At 37.8% G+C, this 23,075-nt stretch overlaps 1 protein-coding gene across 1 annotated transcript; it reads left to right on the top strand.

The window, feature by feature from the left end:
- The first annotated feature begins 2,754 nt into the window (after nt 1-2,754).
- Nucleotides 2,755-21,366, top strand: LOC306880741 (potassium voltage-gated channel subfamily B member 2-like). The gene is made up of 3 exons (XM_079434478.1): nt 2,755-3,176; nt 5,156-5,822; nt 19,215-21,366. Exons 2-3 carry the CDS (start codon nt 5,247-5,249, stop codon nt 21,138-21,140), a joined length of 2,502 nt encoding a protein of 833 aa, XP_079290604.1. The 5' UTR covers nt 2,755-3,176; nt 5,156-5,246; the 3' UTR covers nt 21,141-21,366.
- The last annotated feature ends 1,709 nt before the right edge of the window (nt 21,367-23,075 follow it).

Genomic DNA, 23,075 nt, shown 5'->3' with positions numbered 1-23,075 from the left:
TAGGTGATAAGAAACAGAATTAGCTAGGTTTATTGTCTTTAATCTAATGTTAAAAGACTTTTTTGTTTAATAAAACCAAGATAATTGGAGTACATTTAACAAGTATATACTATTTCAGTCTTTCTATTTCAAATTTCACATTTAATTGAATGTTAATTACTATTTCTTTGTAATTATTTGTGAAATTGATTAACTTTTTTTTTTTATACCAAATGCTTTTTCAGTGTATATATGATTCATAAAAACTAAGAGTGAATTACATTTGTCTATCAGCATCACTTTAATTCTGAACTCTAAACACATTTAGCACATTTAACTATCTATTGTGTAAAAAAATCATGCACAACTGTATATATAGGGGTTATTCACTGCCATTATTTTTTTGTTCATGTTCCTAATTTAAGAACATTTTGTGCATACATCAAAACATTTTCATTCCAAAAAAATTCAATTACTAAGAATAAAATGCATATTGTGTTATATTTTAACAGGGTCCAAGCCTGTGGAAAGTATTAAGTATCAAGACCACCATCCTGATACATCATGCCTCCAGTGTTGAAGTTCTGAGGGACTCTCACAGACCAGCAGATTTTGAGAATAACTGTGGAAGAGCCATCAGAAAACCTCTCAATGGGATGAACCACTGCCAGATACAATAGCTGGTATGGCTGACTTTGGGAAATTGGTTTAAAATAGCAGGACCGGTGGAAAGCACGAGGTTCTAATCATGGCAGGACAAGAACAAGCACTCAGCTCTAAATCAATAGGGACGTCCTCCTGAGACAATCCAGCACCTAATTGCAGGATGCATGATACAGACAGGAACTGGATGGACTTCTGGCACATCAGGATTTTACATGGAAGCATCAAAAATCCCAAATAACAATAATGTTGTAATTGTAAATGATTTAATTATTTAAATTGTTTTTCATGCCGACTCATCTTTTTTTAACTAATTGCAGTCTCTTTCTCTCTCTTCAGAGACCGGGTGGTATTGAGTTACTCTCCATAATCTCTGATTTTCTTTCAGAGCCTCAACAGTGTGAGAGCTTTAGGTGAAACCTCACCACCTCATGGGGCTCTACTGTTACAAGGACATTAGGTTTGTCTCTCTAGTTTGTCAGAATCAACACCCAATACATTATGGTCCTTGCATCTTTTTTATTCCATTGTTGCATTACTAATTCTACAGTTTGAGAAAGGGAGGCACTACGACCTCTCAGACCAGACAGACGGCGACCATCTGCCTGAAGGTTTTGTTACAATGGCATTAGTGGCACAATGTAGAAAGCGTTAAACTGTTTCTGGTCTCTAATAGCTTTGTAGTTTGAGGCAAACAAATAATTTTTTTATTTAATATATTTTAAATAAACCCAAGTTGAAAAATAACCTCAATATTACACTTTAAATTTTTTTTTTAAGAAAAAGAAGGGGCAAAAGACTGTAAAAATATATTATTTTAAATGTAACCATAAAATGTAACAAAAAAACACATACATGATAACAAAAATAATAAGAAAAAAAGTATTTACGTAAAATATAATCATTAATGATTTACGATGCAGGGACTTATGGAAAGGTCTGTTTTTATTATACTTATAAACAATGTAATCACAAGGTGGCTTTTAGAGTTTGTTCACTTATAACGGCAATTTTATCAATAATTTACTGTAAAAGTGCACAAATTTTAACTGTACATTATATAATTCATACATTTTTACTTCCAAAAACCCTGTATTTTATTGCATTTTACAGCATGATGACATCCTGATTTTAAACCACTGATTTATATAAATTTCTTATAGATCAATGTTAAAACATTTATAATAATAATATATTTTTTTCGTCATGCTAAGGTAATTGTAGTGTACCAGGTGTAACAGGTAAAGAAGTAAAAACTGTAGCATTTATACAATATTTTTCTGTATATACAAAGTCATTAATTTGAAATTGAAAAACATTGCACACTTTGAATTTTATTTTAACATGACACTTCATACTTTCTTCTTCTCTCTTAGCATGACCTCTGAAAACTTTGCACTTGACCTTCATTAGCTGTGAGTGTTTGGTTTGCAGGTCAAAAACCATATCCTCTGTATTTTTAATGAATTTGCCGCTATTAGGAGTTTCGGTAGGTCCACAAAAAGGAGGAGGTAGAAGGAGACAGTCTCTCTGCTGACATGGGCACGGGCATGAATCTCAAAGGAACAATTGTCCCACTCAGTTAAAGTTGCACAGAAGAATGCTGACAGGAAGTGTTGCGTACAAATGTAGTGCAGGGAGGGTGAAGGGGTGAGAAAGTGCAGAGAGAAAGAAGGATTATATCCCCATCCAGTGGCCAATTGAAATACAGCACTGTCCCCCATGCTGTCTTATAATTGCAACTAATGGCCATAATAGAGGTCTTGTGTATAACTCATTAAAAGTTCTGCAGAGGGGATTTCGATTTTGCTATGTCATTAGTTTTCGAAAGTTTTAGGTCAGTGTCAAAATGCCTGCTTTTTTATGAATATTAAAATAACATGGTCATAGATAAATAGATAGATCCCTAGCTATCTAAATATTCTTATCTCTTCAATGAAGTGATCCCTGATTAGGTTCTATAGGACAATCTTAAATATCATCTTAAATACCACGCAACTGATATCAGGTTGATATGCTCTATATTAAGCCTTTTCCAAATGTGGATCAGCGTGGTCCATTGTGTCATATCCCCGCCTCGATTGAACTTGCTATGACAGAGAGCTAGAGATCAGTGACACTGACTCCTGTATGGGACGGAGGGATCTGATGCTGCTGCTATCCTTGGTGATGTACAGCTCAATCCAATTAGGCTTCACCTCCGGACTGTGATGCAGCGCGCGGGGCGAACACTCGTGCTCAGTCGCTGCTCCGCTGTCTTTACGCGCGCCGCTTTCCACTTTCAACACACTATCATGGGTTCGTGGCGAGAATAATCAACAGTTTCGGGGTTTTGTCCAACTTCGTCACTGTGCTTATTTCGCGCGAGTTGTTTGTGAGATTCGGTCCATACAGAATGAAGAGGAGCAACTGCCCTTTCAGCATGGGTACCACTGACGCCTCACTTCGCTGAGCTGATGGAGGGGAAATAAGAGGCTAATTGAATTCTTTTTTTGGTTGTGGAGGTAAAGGAACAAGAGTTGAACGGCGGGAAGGTAAGATTTCGCTGCTTTTATTCGCTTTAAAAAAAGGTCGGTTGGATAGTTGTGCGCAAGACTGCATTGTTTTCATCAGACAGAGTAAACTCCACAGACAGGCATGCCAGAACACAGTTCTGCTGCTCTCAGCGTGTCCCAGCTATTTAGACTTCACTCTCAGAAATAAACGCTACTGACAGAAAAAAATGGCTTTGCTGCTTGATGTAATTTGTTTTACAAGAACTTCGACTCGAGAGTTTTTTTCTGTTTTTTACAGCAAAAGTGGTTCTTGATTATCTAATAAGAACAGATGAAGAACTTTAGTGTAGAAGAGTGTCTAATCAGTTGTCATGAAACAGGTGCACTGGAAAGTACAGCCTCTACCTTCCTGATTAAGGATTAGTCTGTAATGAACGTTCCTGAACAGCTTGAAATGCAAAGTTTTTAAAGGAAAGACTCAAATTTGACACGAAGGCTGAGTATTAGATGTTAGATAGCTTCTAGTAGGCTATTTAAATTGTGAGAATCATCTTTTTAGTAACAAACTTCAATATTTTTGTGTGTCTCGTGCACTGTAGTTGAGTTGATTTTTCCTCAGAAAATAGAGTTTATAGAGTGAGTTTGTACACAAAAGTCAGGGCACACCAACTTAACCTTGTGGGGATAAAGCATAAAGCTGCGGATATATATTATGTGGCAGGGTGGTAACGCCATGCAGACTATACACAATGGGACATTATAGTTTTGATACAGCGCAGTGCTGCAGCATTATGAAATGTTGGCCTATATAGTTTCCTCTCTGGTTGGGAGTTTTAAATAGCCGGCTGTTACGAAGTCTTTTAAGAGCAGGAAATAGAAGCCCGTTAAATAGTCCTACCGGGATTTATCATCAAGACATTCTTAAATACTCAATCGCATTACCGTCTGTCCTCAGAGCCAAAAGTATAGCCTACTTGACATCCAAATGCTACACAAGAACATTTCAATAGTCATTGTTGAATTTACATGTTGAAGATGATTTAAAAAAAGAAAGAAAGAAAGAAAGAAAGAAAGGGCATGTGCTAAGTTCTTAGAAAATACATTTTTGATTGCAAAGTTGCAAACAAATAAAAAAAAAACAACACATTAACTGACTGGCAATGTCATAGTAATGTCAAGTGGAATAATAATAACAATATAAGGCTATTTTCGAGATTTGTATAATTTTTTTTAATCTATTATTGTTTTTTGTTGTTGTCGTTGTCACAAATATTACAGATTACATTACAGATTTTTGAATATTAAGACGTTTTCTTAATGTTACTCCCAAAACATGCCTCCACATAAAAATGTCAGAATATGCTATTTAAAAATGAAAGTAAAATGTAAAAAACTTAATGACCTTGACACACACACACAGCTTTTCTTGTCACATGACAACAAAATGGCCTCCTGCATGTTTTTTTTTTTTTTTTTGGCCTCCTGCATGTTTGCTACAAGAACTTTGAATTATTGGATAAAACATATTCAGATATTTATAATATTTTAAAACAAAGTAGTTCCAGGACTCACTTTTAGTATTTAATGATCTCTGGACAGTTACACCACCTATATATATATTATAACACTTTTTATTCCTAAATTGAGAACATGTTTAGTATTCTGCATGATTTCATTGACCCCATTACAGCAGAACTACTGAAGTCCAGGGCCCTTGTTAATATTCCTCCTTTCATAATCCTCTACTTTCTAAAAACTGCGTGCTTTGGAGACTTGATTTAGCCTGCAAAATTTGTTGGTTCATTAATTTTTTGGAGCATAAAATAGGGTCATTATAGTGTTGGAGTTCTGAATGCATTGAATTCCATAAAATGATATTTTTATTTTATGAATGGCTTTATTTAGAACTCCACCTTATTCTTTTTTTTCTAATCATATGCCTATGCATTATTCAAAATATTATTGAAGGAATTTTTCTGTTACATGAAAAGATGTCCTGAAATGTCTTTGATTTTCAGGTGCAACCATGGAGGGCCTTGTCTGAGGTGGATTCATCATAGTACTCCTATTTGACATCTGAATTAGCATAACATTTGAGTAGTAACAGTCATGACCGAGAGGGCGAACTTCGGAGCTCAGAAGGTCTCACGGCCACAGGGCTCACTCCCGCCAGAACCTATTGACATAATCCGGACAAAAGCCAGATCCAGAAGAGTCCGGATCAATGTGGGTGGACTGGTCCATGAGGTGCTATGGAGAACCCTGGACCGACTGCCACGAACCCGTCTGGGGAAACTCAGAGACTGCAATACACATGAAACCTTAATGGAGATCTGCGACGACTACAGTCTAAATGATAATGAGTATTTCTTTGACAGGCACCCAGGTGCCTTTTCCTCTATTTTAAACTTTTACCGGACTGGCAAGCTACATATGATGGAAGAGATGTGCGCTCTGTCCTTTGGTCAGGAGCTTGACTACTGGGGCATCGATGAGATCTATCTGGAGTCGTGTTGCCAGGCACGGTACCATCAGAAGAAGGAGCAGATGAATGAAGAGCTGAGGAGAGAGGCTGAAACTCTCAGGGAAAAGGAAGGAGATCAGGTGGAAACGGGCTGCTGTCCAGACAAAAGGCAGAAGCTCTGGGATTTGCTGGAGAAACCGAGCTCTTCTGTAGCGGCCAAGGTAGGGCAAGGCATGGCCCACACATACACAGTACAAAATATCAGAGTGTATCCACACTAATTATCTAATTATTAACCACAGTAGTTATTCATTTATGACATTTTAATTTAGGATGTTCCATTTGAGAATCTGAGAGAACATTAGATCAACAAACCAGCACTTAAAAAAATACTGAAGAGAGTTATTATTGAGCCCAAATATTCAGTTTGAAATTAATTATTAATTTGTCTTATAATGACTAGGGGCAAATTCAAGGGTAAAATTTGGACTGCAAAATTCTGAGACTGATGCCAGCAGTGATATGATGAAATATAAAACCCAAAGATGAATTTATAAATACACACATCCCATATGCATTTCCCCGGCTGTCGTGATTGACATATTAGCCCAGGCTTTTTTGCCACAAAAGAAGAGGCATATTTTATGTGGGATATAGCTTGCTAGAGGAAACATTTATGCTCCTGCATGTCAATGTGAAACTATTTTGGCTGTATTTTCCATCCGAGAAGTTTGCTGTTGCTCTTGATTTTGCCGTTGTGGTGAGATGCTGCACGGATGACTGATATGCGCATGTGTTTCTTAATTAAGAATGATTAAGAATGAGTCAATAAAACAAAGATACTGTCATGGTATTTTAAATTTAAATATGGTGCTTTAAATATCTCTCATTGTGGATTTAAGTAAGTTTTGACTAATTTTATTTTCTTACATATTAGTACATGGGTAGAAGGTTGTTGAGAATATTAAAATGCTTTTTCACAGCTGCTCAGGAGCTTTGTTTCCACTCACTGCCCAGTCCCAATACACAGATCGCCTACTTCCCAGAATACAGACAGAGAAAGCAGTCAGAAGAGCCATTAGTGAAATGCTTTAATGTACAGGATTTTTTTCTTGCCCTTTGGCTCTCGAGAAAATAAATTTTCCAAGGGGAAAATAAAAGCATTTTAAAGAAATGAAAAAAGTTGACAAATATGTTTGATAAAACTCACTAGAATCCTGAACAAAACTGTGTTTTGCGCCATAATAATAATAACTGTCATCATAACAGTAATGATGTTATTAATTAAGTTGATCATATGTAAAATGATTATAGATTATATTTGAACTTTTTATTTTTTTTTATGTTTTAAATATATATTAAAATCACATTAGACTTTTATTCCATACATTTAATGTCCAGCATTTGGAGCACAACACTGAACTCAGTGTAACTAAAAGTAAAGGCTGATGCGATAGGTCTTAAAAAGAAGCTTTATAATAAAGAGAAAGTGACAAAAGTGAGGAGAGAAAAGACAGATGGTAATACTTATAAACATTCCCACTAGCCAGCTGAGTGAACTCTAAGCATCAAATTAAAATTTATCCACGTTTATTTGTCAACTGTTACCTGACCAGAAAGGACAAGGTATATCATCTCACTCTGATTCATTGTGTGATTTACATTGGCATTATGTGTGGTAGTGGGACTGGGCAGGTGGAGTAGCACGTTCTGCTCTCAGAGAGGAAGATGAAGGTTGAGTCACTGCCACTGTGATTTGTTGCCAGTCAATCGTTTGAGTGAGTCAGCACAAACACACAGCGTCCATTGAGCCTACACCTATCGGCTATAATGTCTGCTCTGACTAGTCAGAAGCAGCTTTGTATTGACCGAAATCACCTTCAGCTTAGTTCAGTTTATCATATCACCATTGTTCACTGGAGGGAGGTTTGAGATGGAAAAAAAACTGTCAGGATTGCAATTTGCAACAAAGCCTATTTAGAAGGTATGGTATGCGTGTGCTAACAATATATAGCAGTAGGCCTATATTAAATTACAAAGCAGTTCTTTTCAGTAAACCCCACTTTACTGTAGCTCTGAATTTTTGCATGCTTGGGTCTGGGTTTTAGGGAAGACAGAGCATACCCCTTTACATTGCAGGGGTCCTGTCGTAATTAATCACATGTGAGCTGCAAGATTAATGGCAAATAGTTCCTAACCTTGACCTCCACCTTCACTTCTGTGGGCTCAGTGGTTTGGTTATTGGTTTGTTATCCTACGGAGGAGGTATTTCCCAATGCATGTTGATGCATATTGCAGCAGAATATTGCCAGTAATACTTTACTTTGCATTTCAGTACATTCCCATTATATACACACATATATATATATATATATATATATATATATATATATATATATATATGTGGCGGGAGGAGCAAACGACAAACACAGTGGGTGTGGCGTCAGGCCTTGGAAAGGTTTTTATTAAACAAAATAATCAAATAAAGTATCCAAAAGGGGGTAAAAGTGTCCAAAATAAACAGGGGGGTTGGTGTCCTCGTCGTGAAGGAGGGCAGTGTTCGGAAAGGAAGGGTCCAGGTAAGGGGCGGAGTCCGGTGGCCGCACGCGCTCCCCTCCGGGACGGCGGCTTCTTTTCAGCGACTTCGTCATTCTTCTATCCGCGGCACTTCCGGTGATTCAACGGCCCGGCATCCTGGCCCGTCAGCCGTCTCACGTGTGCGGTTTTCCATCCGCTCTCGACGCTCCCTTCCTGGACCCACGAGGACACCGGCGTGCATGCACGGGGAAGAGAACGGTCTCTCGAGGAGAGGCGCGCTTGGCATTTAAACAGCGGCGGTGATGAAGCTCTATTCACATCAGGTGCGCCTCATCACACGCCGCCAGCCCTAGCTATTCAGCGCCCCTCCTCTCCCACACACCCACTCCCGTCGGGAGCCTGGGGAAGGGCGGCGAATACGGGACGGGGTGGTGATGATAATAAGGGGGCGAGATATTACATATAATTTTTTTCCAGCCAACAGACAAAATATTTTAAGTGTATAGTATAAAACATATATAAACATATAGTACGTAGAAAATCTAGTCCAACAGCACAGTTCAAGGAAATGCATTTTTAATTTTAAAAATGTCAATATATGGTTTTGAAAATCAAAATACATTACAAAATGCACTTCAAGAAGTAAGAAAATACATCCAGTTGAAATATATGTTTGGGGTAAATGTAATATGTAATTATTAAATATATTTTGGACAAACTTTTTTTTTTGGAAGAATTGTCAAAAATGAAGAAAACTGAGTAACTAAACCTAAAAACAAAATGTATGTAATTATGTTTTACTATATTACCAATAAAGTTTCAAATATTTTAATATATAGATTTTTGCTTTATAGGTTGAGATGGACTACCCAGCCGTTACATACTTTTCGGAGCTCATGAAATTGTTTAGTAAAATTACAATGTTTTGATCCTTTCAAGTACTAGCAAATAAGCATTTTTCAATCAAGCTATAAAAGAAGGTATTTGCAACTGGACAGCTGCTGGGTTGTTGAAAAGATAAAGTGAACAGTGGCTAGTTTAGCGGTCAGCATATACCGCTCTCTGTGAGGCAATGGAGACTTAATCTCCTTTGGTGATTTACCTAGTCTGCTCCTACAAATAGACTGAGGGCCCTGGCTTGTCTGGCTTATGGCTACAGTGTGTAATGTGGGCACGTGTTTAGCCAGAGCAGTTAATCAATTAGTGAAGGCAGTTTTCCACCTTGCGGAAGTTATTAAGAGCAGCAGGGGATGTCGACTTTTTTGCGTTGTTTCTGCTGTTTCGAAATGACAGGATGAGCATTGTGAATCACCTGGGTAGATGAACTTATTTTTAATGAGCATTTTAACCGGCCATCTTCTTTTCTTTGAAAGAGAAAAAAAACATTTGTATTTTTTAGCATCTCCATGGTTTGATGTGCTGGCTGAGGAGTGAAGTGGTTTATTTGGGTTTTTCCTTCTTGTTTAACTGTTCTGTTTCCCATTGACTCTCTGCTTATCTCAGAGGAATTTTGTGGTGTGTGTCCTCTCAAAAGGTCAGAGGACTCTAACCCTTTCCATCACATGGCCAGGCCGAGCTCCTTTAAAGAGCTCGTCTGTCACATCACCTTCTTTTGTTTTGTAAACCTCCTGAGCCTTTAGTAAGCAATGCAAAGAGACATCATGATACAGTATAACAATGGATGAGAGTATTAGTACCTCAGGATATGATTTTGGTTGAATTTGCACTTTCATGTTCCTCTCATTTTAGATGTTTGATAATTTCAATTGGTAGTCAAGCTATTATTTTCTAGTCTTGGCTAAAACAAACAAACAAAAACATATTTCCTTACTACTCAGAATCTTATACAGAGCTTTTGCTGCTGAAAATATGAAATTAAGTGCCTTAGATCAGCCTTTTACGAAGGAAACATGTCTATTTTTCTCCATGAGGCCCACAGAGAAAGTGAATCATCCTGTGGAGTCTCTCTTCTGAGTGACTTTTTTATATGACTAAAATGCAAAAATATATTTATTCAAAATATCACTTTACATAAACGTTTTTTTAAGATTAGTTCGTTTAATTAATAATATGCTTTTCAAATTTGTCTTTTATAAAGCAGTAAAAATAATACATGACATATAACTAAAAGGCATATATATTTGTTTGTCAAATAAATTGCAATTTTAAAAATAAATCTCTGTTGGTGCCGATAGCCTCGTGGTTAGTGCGCCAACATATAGCGCAGTTGTGCTCACAGCAACCCGAGTTCGATTCCTGTCTTGAGCTCCTTTGCTGATCCCACTCCCCTCTATCTTCCCAATGCTTTCCTGTCATCTCTCTGCTGTCCATTAAAGGCATAAAAGCCTGAAAATGTAACATAAAAAAAAATTCAAATATACTTTTACTTATAATTTGTATGCATTTTATGAATCTCGAAAAGCCATAAGAACTTTACTTGATATTGAGAGACATCTTATTAGATATCATAATCTGTAAAGAGGTGTTCACTGCAGATTGTTTTGATGAGATCACTGTTCCTCAGAACTGAAATATCTGTGGTGTGAATAATTTATGTGTATTTACAGTAATTGATCATGACATGATACTCTATGCTCTTGGACAGAGTGGAAATTCTCTGCGCCAAACACAAGAATGGGAAAGGGGGAGAAAGGGAAAAAGAAGGAAAAGCTCTTTGTCTGTGGAGGTTCTGTTACTAAATAAAGAGCCCTGGATTCTGGCTGAGACTCTGGGTGCAAGGAGATACCCAGTGAATTCCCCTCTCAGCCATCACAGCAAGAGCCATGGAGGTCAACAGACAAAGTAAATGTGACGATGAGTAAAGGTTACATCCAGTGCTCTTTTAAGAGTCTGTTAGATCCTATTAACTATAGTGAGATTGCATTAATCATTTTAAAACAATTCACTCTTTGTCCACTTCTGTAAAGGTATTATTTCTCAATGTACTTATAGAGTGAGGAAGGTAAATCGATCTCCTTTTATGATTATTATGGACTAAGCAGAACTATTTTCATTTGAATAATGTGCTGTAAAGAGACAGATGAATGTTTAATATGGTGTGTAACTCTATATACTTTCGATTTAATTTAATTATATTTCAGACATTAATGTGTTAATTTAATTTACAATTAAATCAGTTTTTCAAAACAATTGAACACTTCATCTTAAAATAACTATTAAAAATGCAATTTTTTAACTGTATAGTAAGTCTATATGTTCATATATTTTGACAAAATCTAGAAAAAATGGCAGAACATTTTTCCAGTTCAGTTATTAAATCCATGTGAGAGTTCAGATGAAGGTTAAAACTATGAAATTCAAACTTGAATATATCCTCAAATGAGAACAGACATCTCTGAATTGAAAGTAATTGTCACGTTATGTAATCCAGTGCTTTGAAAAGGAAGGGCTGAGCTTGTGACCCAAAGGGAGCAAAGTACTGTACATAGGCCCAACGTGGGCGTTGAACAGTGGAACAAGTCCTTTAGCCTCTCTGCCGACTCAGCGGAGTTTCCATCCCCCACAATGTCACACAATTATGTAGTTAAGCCTGAGAAACCTAAAGAGATTCATCTTTAATCGGAGTAATGAATAAACAAATTAGCTACAGTTCCACCTTTGATTCAACTCTGATGAATAAAAGCCCAAGTTATGATCTGATCCTGTAATTGAAGCTTCATTGAGGGTTAAAGCCAATTACTAATGTAGCGTGACCTACAATCAATAACTACTGTGTCTAGCATTTTTGTAGCATATATGACCTTGTCACGTTCACATTCTAATAATCGAATGACTTGAAATGACTTCCTTTAATTTCATTACAGCAGAAACATTTTTAATGCTTTCCTTATTCTTAATCCTTAAAGACACTGGGAATGTTCAAATGCAGATGTAAATATGTACAAAAAGGTTTGTGCTACACACAGATATTTTATAGTTTGAGTTTAAGCAGTTGGAAAGCTTTTAAAGGGTGTCTCAAAGACGGTTATCAACTGTGGTGTAACAAAGCTCCTGTTGTGGTATTTAGCTAAATGCAAAGATAATGTCAGAGATGCACACAAGTATGAATCTGCCAAACAGCCTCAGTTGAAGCCATGAAAGCATTGCCAACAAAATGATGTTTTTACATGACAAAGCTGAAAGTTACTAGACTAATTAATTTCAATGCGGTTGATCGATACTGAGAATGTTAGAAGAATATTACATTTATATCAGAATAGTCAATGGGAATATTAAAAATATAAATCAAAACTAGAGTTATTCATATGATGGATGTTTAACAAATATTATCAGATGACAAATGATAATTTTATCTAATAATCAGATGATATTTTTGAAGAAATTCTATTTCTGTGAAATCTTATGAAGTTATGAAGGACTGATGCTTTTAAGGGCATATATGCATGGAAGATTTCCTCCTGTCTCTTCATGTTATAATCTATATTGACTTTTGGGTCAGTGATCAAGTAATTGGATGCTTTTTCATTGGTATGTGTCTCAGGACTCAGTCATTACTGTGTATATACACACAAAGATAATAGATATCTTATTAAAGAAATATTAAAGAAAGCACTATACTGAGAGCAGACAGCCAGGTTTTGTATGAGTAGATCAGAACTCATGCTGTTGTGCTAGTGATGCTCTTTCTTAGGCAATCTGTGTGCTATTCATACAGTGTGACAACAAAATACATGCTATTAGCTCCACCTACCCAACCCACAAAAGCTAAAACCCTGCCACGGGCAGGAACACTGCCAGTCTTGTAGGATAAGACTTATAGTTTTATCTTCTGAGCTCAACCTCACCTTGAACCCAGTTGTGATTTCCGTTCTGTGAAATGCTTTTTTGGGGGACAAATTTCGGACAAATTCTCGTGGATCTAGTATGAGGGCCGATATCTTAGATTGTGTTAAAAATAGTCAGTGGCAGTTGGACAGACTGAATAGCAGGCTGTACACTGTGTTTAAGTAGAGGTTGCCTGCCTACCCCACTTGTGCGGCTGAATATTTTGCATGCGAGTAAGTGGTAGGCTTAGGGCTAGCCTGTAAATCACAAGCAGTCATCAGGGCCACATTAATGACTAATCACTATAATCACGACCCCCTGCTTCCTCCCACCCCCGCACATGCAAAGACACTGTCAAACACAGAGTAGTCATCTTACTATCTTGTAGCTCAGCTGGTTTCATGCATGTTGGACCCTCTATTGGTTTCGCATGTTCACCGACACTCCGTTGCACATTGTAGAGGAGCTGGATAATGTGTCTCTTACTCAGCAAAAGCTACTTGACAAATGTGGGAGTTAAGCTCCAAGTTAACCTATCCTATAAAAAAAACACACAATCAAACAGATCCCATGACACTTCTTTATAAATAACCCTTCAGTATCGATCAAGACATTCTTGGGTTTCCAGACAGAGTTTCTTCTTCCTCTCATGGCTGTAATGATAACAAAGTTCTCCAGAAATAATTTAACCTTCACATCCTCTCAGGAAGAGAGGTGTCTTCTGGGACACTGCATTACAGTTGAAACATCAAATGATGACTGAAAAAACAGGTTATCAAGCAATAGATGCCAATATTGTTTGTGAAAACAGCATAGTTCACCCATACTCTAAGGGAAGAGCTGAAAGCTTGGTCTGTTGTAACTGTTTCTGAGAGAACACATTACTGAGTCATTTGAGCATCCGACCAAGCTTCACAGATAAAAGAAGATGGATTTAACACTTTAACTCCTGAATCACAGGCCGCTTTCTGGATTAGTGCTTTGTAGAGTGAAGGAGCTGTCCATGGTGCTGCGCTGAAACATGAATCAGTGTTACGAAATATTCATTAGTTCTTATATATATATATATATGTTTTTTTGTTTTTGTTTTTTTTTTCATAGAAAAATGTTTTATGCTTCTGTTTTCCTGGTCTTTGTCTCGCATGTGAACCTTCCACTTTTTGCAATACAGGTAAATCCACCTCACCCTGCAGATTAAAAGGCAAATCCTCATGTTCGGCCAGATTGCTTTCAGTAAACAGTTTTTCCATATACATATTATTTGTGATTATTTTCAGATCCTTGGTTCAGTGCCAAGACAATAATTCTGTGGGCAGTGAATTTGAATGAGAAAAATCAGCCAGATGTTTTTGGCTAAACTCACCATAAAAGTCAGATGTTCCAAGGACCAAAGCAGCTCAACTCCACACTCTAGCACAGGGTTCCTCAAATCTGGCCCTGGAGGTCCAATGCGCTGCAGAGTTTAGCTCCAACCCTGATCAAACTCACCTATCTGTGATTTTCTAATAATCCTGAAGACATTGATTGGCATGCTCAGGTGTGTTTCATTAGGGTTAGAGCTAAACTCTGCAGGAAAGTGGATCTCGTGGGCCAGATTTGAGGATCCCTGCTCTAGCAGATACCCAAACCATACTCACATTTAATTTCACCCTCCTGGGGAAGTCGTGGCCTAATGGTTAGAGAGTTGGACTCGTGATCCAAAAGTTGTGGGTTCGAGTCTACGGCCGGCAGGAATTGTAGGTGGGGGGAGTGAATGTACAGCGCTCTCTCCACCCTCGATACCATGACTGAGGTGCCCTTGAGCAAGGCACCGAACCCCAACTGCTCCCTGGGCGCTGCAGCATAAATGGCTGCCCACTGCTCCGAGTGTATGTTCACGGTGTGTGTGTGTTCACTGCTGTGTGTGTGCACGTTGGATGGGTTAAATGCAGAGCACGAATTCCGAGTATGGGTCACCATACTTGGCTGAATGTCACTTCACTTCACTATACATTATGGTTTGGCAGTCTCTTGGAATTGTACATATTCGATATGAGATACTGCAACTCCATGAAAGGGGATAAAAGATAATGTAAAATTATACATTGAAGACAAATATGTATTGATTCATGTGTTTATTATTTCATTGCAATTCTCGATTCTGGTCTATAGCACCATCTACTGGTCAGATGAAATGCTGTATATTTTTCTTCTCATCTGAGTAAATTTAATTGGCTCGACTTTGATGTCTCTTGATGCAACTGTGTCGCAAAAAAAAAAAAAATAATAATAAAAGATTTCACTCAGAAATTGCTAGTAAATTTCCCAATTACAAAGAAATGGCAAATAACACATTGAATTAAACCACATTTTGAAGTAGATAAACTGAAATAGTATTTTCTTGTAAAATACACTTTTTACAGTAGATTTATTTCTTTGTTACATAGTGGACATTTTGTGTCTGGGTTTACATTAAGATAATATTGGTTCCAATCGCCTTTGTAAAATTTTGACAATGCTTCTATTTATTTTAATTAATGACACAAGAACCTTATTAACAACATTAGCTGTCAGAAAGAAAAAAAACATACATTTCAGTGGTTTTAAAACATTACAAAAAGTTTCAAAAGGTTTCAAAACGTTTATGTATAATAAAAGTCATTCATATAATAATAATGTAAGAAATGTGATTTGCAAAGAGACCACTTCTGATTTACTTGGTATTTTGCTAATAAAATTATTTATTTTAAAATTTTGAATACTTTTCATTTAATTTCAAAATGTCATTCTGAAAATAGAAAAAGAACATGCCAATGCTTCTGGATGCCACAGATTCAAAGAACATCATTAACGCGCTTCATCCTTTAAGAAACTCATTAAACAATGTAAACAAAAGACTTTGTGACATCAGCAAGGTAGTACCCTTTCTCTAAGACAGAATTAAATTAGGGTTAGTTGACTTGAGAGATCTCTTGGTGCTTCCTGTGCTTCCCTATACACATAAGCCCTGGCCCAATGCCAGAAATCTCCCTGTGTTGAGATCACTGCCCTTGTAATCACGTTTATACAGATCTACAGATGAGGACAGTTAACTAATCCTCCTGCCTCTCTCCATCAGTACTTATCGCTCCTGTCTATCCTGCATTGAGAACAAATACAGCCCTACTGCATGTGTCAGCAGAGGCATTAAACTGAGGCCTGTATGACGTACCTTGATATAAATGTTTTTCCCAGAACCTCAGTGAAACTGATTAATGAGCTGACCACAGTGACACATCAGGCTGGGAATTCATGTCCTTCAAACTTAAAGTCACCATAAAGTCAGAAAACTGCTCTGATTTAAGTGAGGTTCCATCAGCTGGTGTAGGTCTGACACAGCTGATAATAGCAGAGTGACTGTGATGTTTTTAGAAAAATGTATAGTAGTAAACAGGCAGCTCTTTTTGATGGTAGCATGTAGATTTTAAGACTGTATATTTGGTTTATTGTAAGTTACATTAATATTTATGGATGGCAAATATTATTATTTAAAAGTCAATACAATGCAATTCTACTGTAAAGTATTTTTTTCAGAAGTAGAAATTATCAAAAAATGTACACTTTTTACAGTAAAACATCATTAAAACATTGTTAAATATTGTTAAAATGAAAGTCTGTATAACTAATAAATTACAGAAAATGCATTCTGCATTCCCAGAGTTTCTGAATGAACCATACTATTTATTTGGATTTTATTTAGAAAGTAAGCTTATTGTTATGTCTGTCTTTGACAATGTGCATTGAGTGTTTTAAATTCCATTTTTATATTTTTAGTCTATGTTTATGCCATTATTTAAGCGTAATGTTTTTTGGTACTGTATTAAAAATGTTTACATTCAGTCCTTATAAATAGTCCTTTATCTATGGAATTTGTTTTAATGGAGAAATATTTTCCTAATAATGTGAAGCATTTTCTGACTGGAAAACTAAACAATCATGCAAAATGAATCTCAGTTAGAAGGTATATAACATGTCCTGTAGAGTTACCTCAGTGACCCTCTCTCCAGGGATTAAAATCAGCTCTTTTTTACTCTTATCTTCGTGGGTACCTCAACCTCTGACTGGACTTTAGGTCTCTTGGTCACAGCCAGACACTACTCCTCCCTACCTGGCGGGGACAATCCCTGCGTCATGTGATGGCTCCCTGGGAGCTATTCAGAGTCCTTTCCTTATACTTCTACTGCATTACACAATGTCAAACACCTCTAGCAGTAAACATACGCATTCATTTGTGCCTTCCTGTTGACCCCGACATTTGTTTAGCCTGGCTCATCAGTTGTTTAACGTGCTCTAGCAACACTCAATACTTGGGTAATCAATAACAACCAAACACTCTGCTTTACTATACAAACGACATTGATGTAGCAAGCAAAGTTACACTGTTTAGATGCTTTAGATTTTGTCTTTTTTATAGGCTTTCCTTGCACTGCATCATTGAAACCCTCACCAAGACTCCTGAATTAACCTTCTCTATAAACTCATTGAAAAAGCATCCATTGTAATGTAATGTTACTGTTGCAATCAGAACATCGTGACATTTTTCACTCTTGTTTAAGAACGTATGGACCTTGCAAAGGTGTTCACATTGTCGTCTGTGTGGGAGGACATTTCAGGATAATTGTAATAGGATTGAGTTTCTATCTATAGTAAGGATATAGAAAGGTTAGGAGCAGTTACTCAGTCTTTCCCCTCCCCCCACAAGGGAAGAATCAACCAGTAATCTCTTTAGTTTTCCTTAAACATTGTAACATTAAGCATTCTAGTATCGAATATTGGGCTGGCAAATTGTGTCACAGTGCTTATTGTGTGAAATTAGTGAAAACATCCATTCCTTAGTGCATTGATATTTTCAGGAGAGTTGAACAATTTTGATTGGACGTAATATGACTTGATATTTGTCTGTGGTGTGATTAATTCTAGTGTAATATCATGAAGTTGATCAAATGTGCTGAATATTTAGAAGTGTGTTATGACATCTCTTTCATAATGGTATTTACGCCACCCATAATGACAGGATCGTGTCAAGGTCAGACATTTTATTCTCCACCCAGGATCATTATTAATCCCCTCTTACTCAGTTCCAGTGAATGAGTAACAGTTTCTCCATTTGTTGCTCATTGTCTTTTGCAGTACGTTATAGTTTGTTACTTCTTTGAGGATGACAATATCATTTATAAGGGCATTATGGCAGTACAATAGAAGTTCCCTAAAACTCAGACTTGAAATATATAAACTATAAACTGTGTGTAAACATACAATGTGTTCTATATCAAAGCATGAAAGTAAAAAGTAAGAAAAGTAAGTAGATGGGTAGTATAACTGGAAGCTGGTGGCATCATGAAAACCATTTCATATCATTGAAGTATTTCTGAAGAGGCCTAAAATTGATACAGCAATTTTAAGGCATATTAAGACTCAGTTTATAAACATCTCTTGATCAATGTCAATTTTTTAGTTTAAATTAAGAAACTTAAGTAGTACCTTTTCCAAAAGTATGATTAATACATTTCTTGACATTGATAAATGGTAGTAAGATAACACTTTGTCCCAAATTTTCAGCAGAAATTGGGTCAGACTTCACGCTTACCTGGAAAGCATTCACAGATTGACATTGTCATTTCAAAAGTTTTGCATTGTTAATGCTTGTTTTTGTTTTTTTTGTGAGAACATGATGTTTCCTCTACCTGTAATGCAGCAAACAGGGAAATTGATTTGATGAAATGCAATATAATAGCCAGACAAGTAACTCAATCTGATCAGGGTTATTTGATTACCTTGCAAGAATATTTAGATAACCTCACGAGACAACCTCTATATTCTAACAAAGTAGCTGATCAATAAGTGCTTGTCAAAGCCATTTGTGAATTGATGTGCAGTAGGAGAATGAGAGAACAGACGATGCAGATTACATTATCTTAATAAGGATGAGGATGAGTCTTTCTCTCTCTCATTTTGTTTTCCATTAGTCCCATTAGCCTTTGCTTTATTATATTATTATTATATATTTCAAGAAATGTCACTATTTCTTTAAAATTTTGAAAACCTGTAACACTATTTTTACTATGACAAAACTACCTTTAGGCTATTTTGATTTTGAATGAAGTGCTTACACTGACTTAAACTTAGCACTTTATATTTTGATATGTGGATTTACATATTTTCTGAATGAGTTTACAGTGGTCACAATTATTTGGACACTTCGGAGAGTTTGTATGGAGTAAATGATGTTATGTCACTAAATGCTCTCTTCTTTTTTTTTTTTTTTTTTGCAGATTCTGGCCATAATATCAATTCTGTTCATAATTCTTTCAACCATTGCACTGTCACTGAACACCCTGCCTGAGTTACAAGTGATTGATGAATTTGGACAATCCAACGACAACCCGAACCTGGCCCACGTTGAAGCCGTTTGCATCGCCTGGTTCACTATGGAGTACCTTCTCCGCTTTTTGTCTTCTCCCAACAAGTGGAAGTTCTTCAAAGGGCCACTGAATGTCATTGATCTGCTGGCTATCCTTCCTTATTACGTCACAATATTCCTCACCGAATCCAACAAGAGTGTCCTCCAGTTCCAGAATGTGCGCAGGGTAGTTCAGATCTTCCGGATCATGAGAATCCTGAGAATTCTGAAACTCGCGAGACACTCGACTGGTCTCCAGTCTCTTGGGTTCACGCTGAGAAGAAGCTATAATGAACTCGGACTGCTGATATTGTTTTTAGCCATGGGCATCATGATTTTCTCCAGTCTGGTGTTCTTTGCAGAGAAAGATGAAGATGCTACGAAATTCACCAGTATTCCTGCTTCATTCTGGTGGGCAACAATTACTATGACAACTGTAGGTTATGGAGATATCTATCCCCAAACCCTTCTGGGCAAAATAGTGGGGGGTCTCTGTTGCATTGCTGGGGTGTTAGTGATTGCTCTGCCCATTCCCATTATTGTGAACAACTTCTCCGAGTTCTACAAAGAACAGAAGCGACAAGAAAAGGCTATCAAACGAAGAGAAGCACTTGAGAGGGCCAAGAGGAACGGAAGCATTGTGTCAATGAACTTGAAAGATGCCTTTGCTCGCAATATGGAACTATTGGATGTTGTGATAGAAAAGAATGAGGACAAGGGCGCAGACAATCATCTTTCACCAAGTCGCTGGAACTATCAGAAGAACCCAAACTCTGACTTGGGTTCCAAAGGCTATGATGCAAAATATAAAGAAATAGGTCAGCTGGCTTCTCCAGAACGATTAATCAAACCTACTTCAAGCCCTCAACGTCTGAACGCGAAATCCCTCGAGCAAATGTACAACCAGATGACGGCCGCCTCATCCATGAGCAGCAGCAGACCTTCGGCTTCCAATGCGAGCACTATTGTAAAAGAAGAAGAGATGGAGATGAAGGTAGTGCAGTGCGAACCACGGCACAAAGAGAGACCCATCACTGAGATAAGAAGCCTGTCCAGTGTTGACAGTTTCGCCAGCTGTGCCACAGACATCAGTGAGGTAGAGAGAAGCGCGCTACTGCCAAATTTCGCAGGAGCTCAGACAAGGCATCCACGCGCTCCTCCTCCGCTCGACCTTAGCCAGATCACCTCCCTGGAGAAACGAGCTTCTGAGAAAGCAAAGCAGCCCCTGATCATCAAAGAGGGCCTCTACGAGTTTGTTCAATGCAAGTCAGACATCACCACCATGTCGCAGGGTGAGGAGAACCAAAGCTTTGATCCGAGCGGTGAAAACATGAGGAGCCCTCCACGAGGAAACCAAGTCAAAGTCAAGGGACTCAAAGTGAACTTCACCGAATCTGCAGACGAGGGGGCTTCCACCTTGCACTTAGTCGTGACAGATGACTCAGCCACACTGACACCAAAGCTACCGGTATCTGATCCATTACTGCTGCCGGGTTCTCCTCGGCACAGTCCCAGATCCCCAGGGAAAGGCTTTGAAGGTGAAGGAGCCACAAGCTCTCCAGGGTTCAGCCTGTCGTCTTCCGACAGCCAAAGAGGGAGAAATCACATCGATAGAGCTGCCGTTACTCCCACCTCCCCGAAAAGTGCACAAAACTGTGCTTCTGCCACGGTTGGTGCCATTGCAGCAGAAGACAACATCCAAAGTGGACAGAAGGTGGACAACCACCTCCTTTCACCTGATATTCTCAAGTCTTCAGGGGAGGGAGGTCGCTCACCACCGTGTGAAACTAGCATGTGATGCGATGGGTTGCATTAACATGTTCACGTTCACAGAACGAATGCATCAAAGTATGTGGACAGAAAGAGGCATACTGATGTAGTGAAGGGGATTTTATTTTGTCTTTTGTCGACACTATTGGACTGCATAGCCGCAGAGATAGACTTTATGATCCTGAGAAGGTCTGCTCTCAATGTCAAGAGCTAAGTGATATTCATACAGAGGGAGGACATTAAAAAACAAATCCATACTCTTATTATTCTATCATTGTTTTGTAACAGTACAACCCTCCATGCAAAAGATTAGTTAGCTGAATCAAATATCTTTCAAATCATAGGCTGATTCAGACAACTGTGATAATATACCACAAATCGTTCTTTGTAATTTACAGCCCACTGAGCAGATGCTGTGAGTACACATTTTTTAACCCTCTAAGCGCCAAAGTCGCAAAATTGCGACAAGACGTCATACTTCATGAAATGGGCTGTAGTTCCTAATCTGGTGTAATAGCTCATTTGTATTCCCTTCCACTAGATGGCAGACATGTAGTACTTCGATTCTAGACCAAAATTGTTCGAGGAAATAGCAGCGTAAGTGAGCTATCGTGTCACTCATGCGGAAGCAATTCAGTTCATAGCGTCTGAGTAAATTGTGAGATTTGTGAGAGAAAATCGCCAAACGGCTAATAAAAAGTTGTACTGTGAGGATGTGTTGCAAATGTTATTGGCCGATTCTGACTCTGAAGGGGAATATTTGCCTTTTGGAAATGACGATCGGCCGTCTAATGATCGCGCTTCTCCTGGTACACCTTTTCTGCGCAATGGTGCCGCGCGCAAGGCGCGATCGTTCACAAAGCACAAACAAGTGATCATTTCAACACTTTGCCCAACGGGGATGGGGGTGGCAGGGGTGGACGTGGTCTTAGTGTCCATAGGAGAGCTGTTTCTCTCTGATGATCGGCCAGATTGCGCTGTTTGTTCTGATCGCGCGCGCTCAAAGTGCCGCCGGCAGACAGTACAGGTGCGGTGTGTGGGGTCGGTCTGTGCGCTGTGCCATGCAATGAGAGGTACCATACTCTCAAGAACTATAAACTGTCACATAGATACCTGATTGGACAGATAGCTGGTCAACTGATCAAAAAATAGGCACATGTATTTTACTATGGCACAGTAATATAGTAATAATTTACTACTTTCTCCTGTTTTACTGTTGATTTCCTCTTTTCCTGATCATTTGGAATGAGGATAAAAAGACAAAAAACAACAACAACATGTAAATAAGTTCAAACATCCATTCAATATCTATTATTTCCTGAATATTACTGATGAACTGATCAAAAAGTAGGCTACTGTTCACATGCGTTTTACTACTATATAGTATAGTAATATAGTAATAATTTAGTACTTTCTCCTGTTTTATTGTTGGTTTCCTCTTTTCTGATCATTTGGAATGAGGAGAAAAAGACAAAAAAACAAACAAAAAAATCAAACATCAATTCAATATCTACTATTTCCTAAATATTATGGAATTCAAGAGGGCCGCCCCTGATGACGTCATAATATGCAAATTAGATGAGTATATTTACACCCCACATAAACTTTCGGTCATGCCCAACATTTTTTTAATTTACAGTAGATCTCTATCTTTAAGCCCTTTCAAGCCACAAGCTTTTGAAATCTTGATGTCAAAATCCAGCATTTTTTCCAAAAAACCCTGGCGCCTAAAGGGTTAAGACTAACCACTGTAACATTTTTGTTGGGTTTGCTTAATAGACCAAAGTGCTACCAGTGTAAATTCAACTTCAGCATTTAACTTGAAATAATATTTTTGACCAAAAATATTTGACCATTTGATATGATCCCCCAGTGGTTATATATGAAGCAACACAAAGTTTTCAGTTCTCTCTGCAAATGTGGATCAAATCAAATTCCATTTCTTTTTTATTTTACCATCCCT

Source organism: Barbus barbus, assembly GCF_936440315.1.
Source record: "Barbus barbus genome assembly, chromosome: 15".
NCBI classification, from domain to species: domain Eukaryota; kingdom Metazoa; phylum Chordata; class Actinopteri; order Cypriniformes; family Cyprinidae; genus Barbus; species Barbus barbus.
Note: the sequence above shows the minus strand (reverse complement) of the source record. Positions and strands in the feature narration are given on the sequence as shown.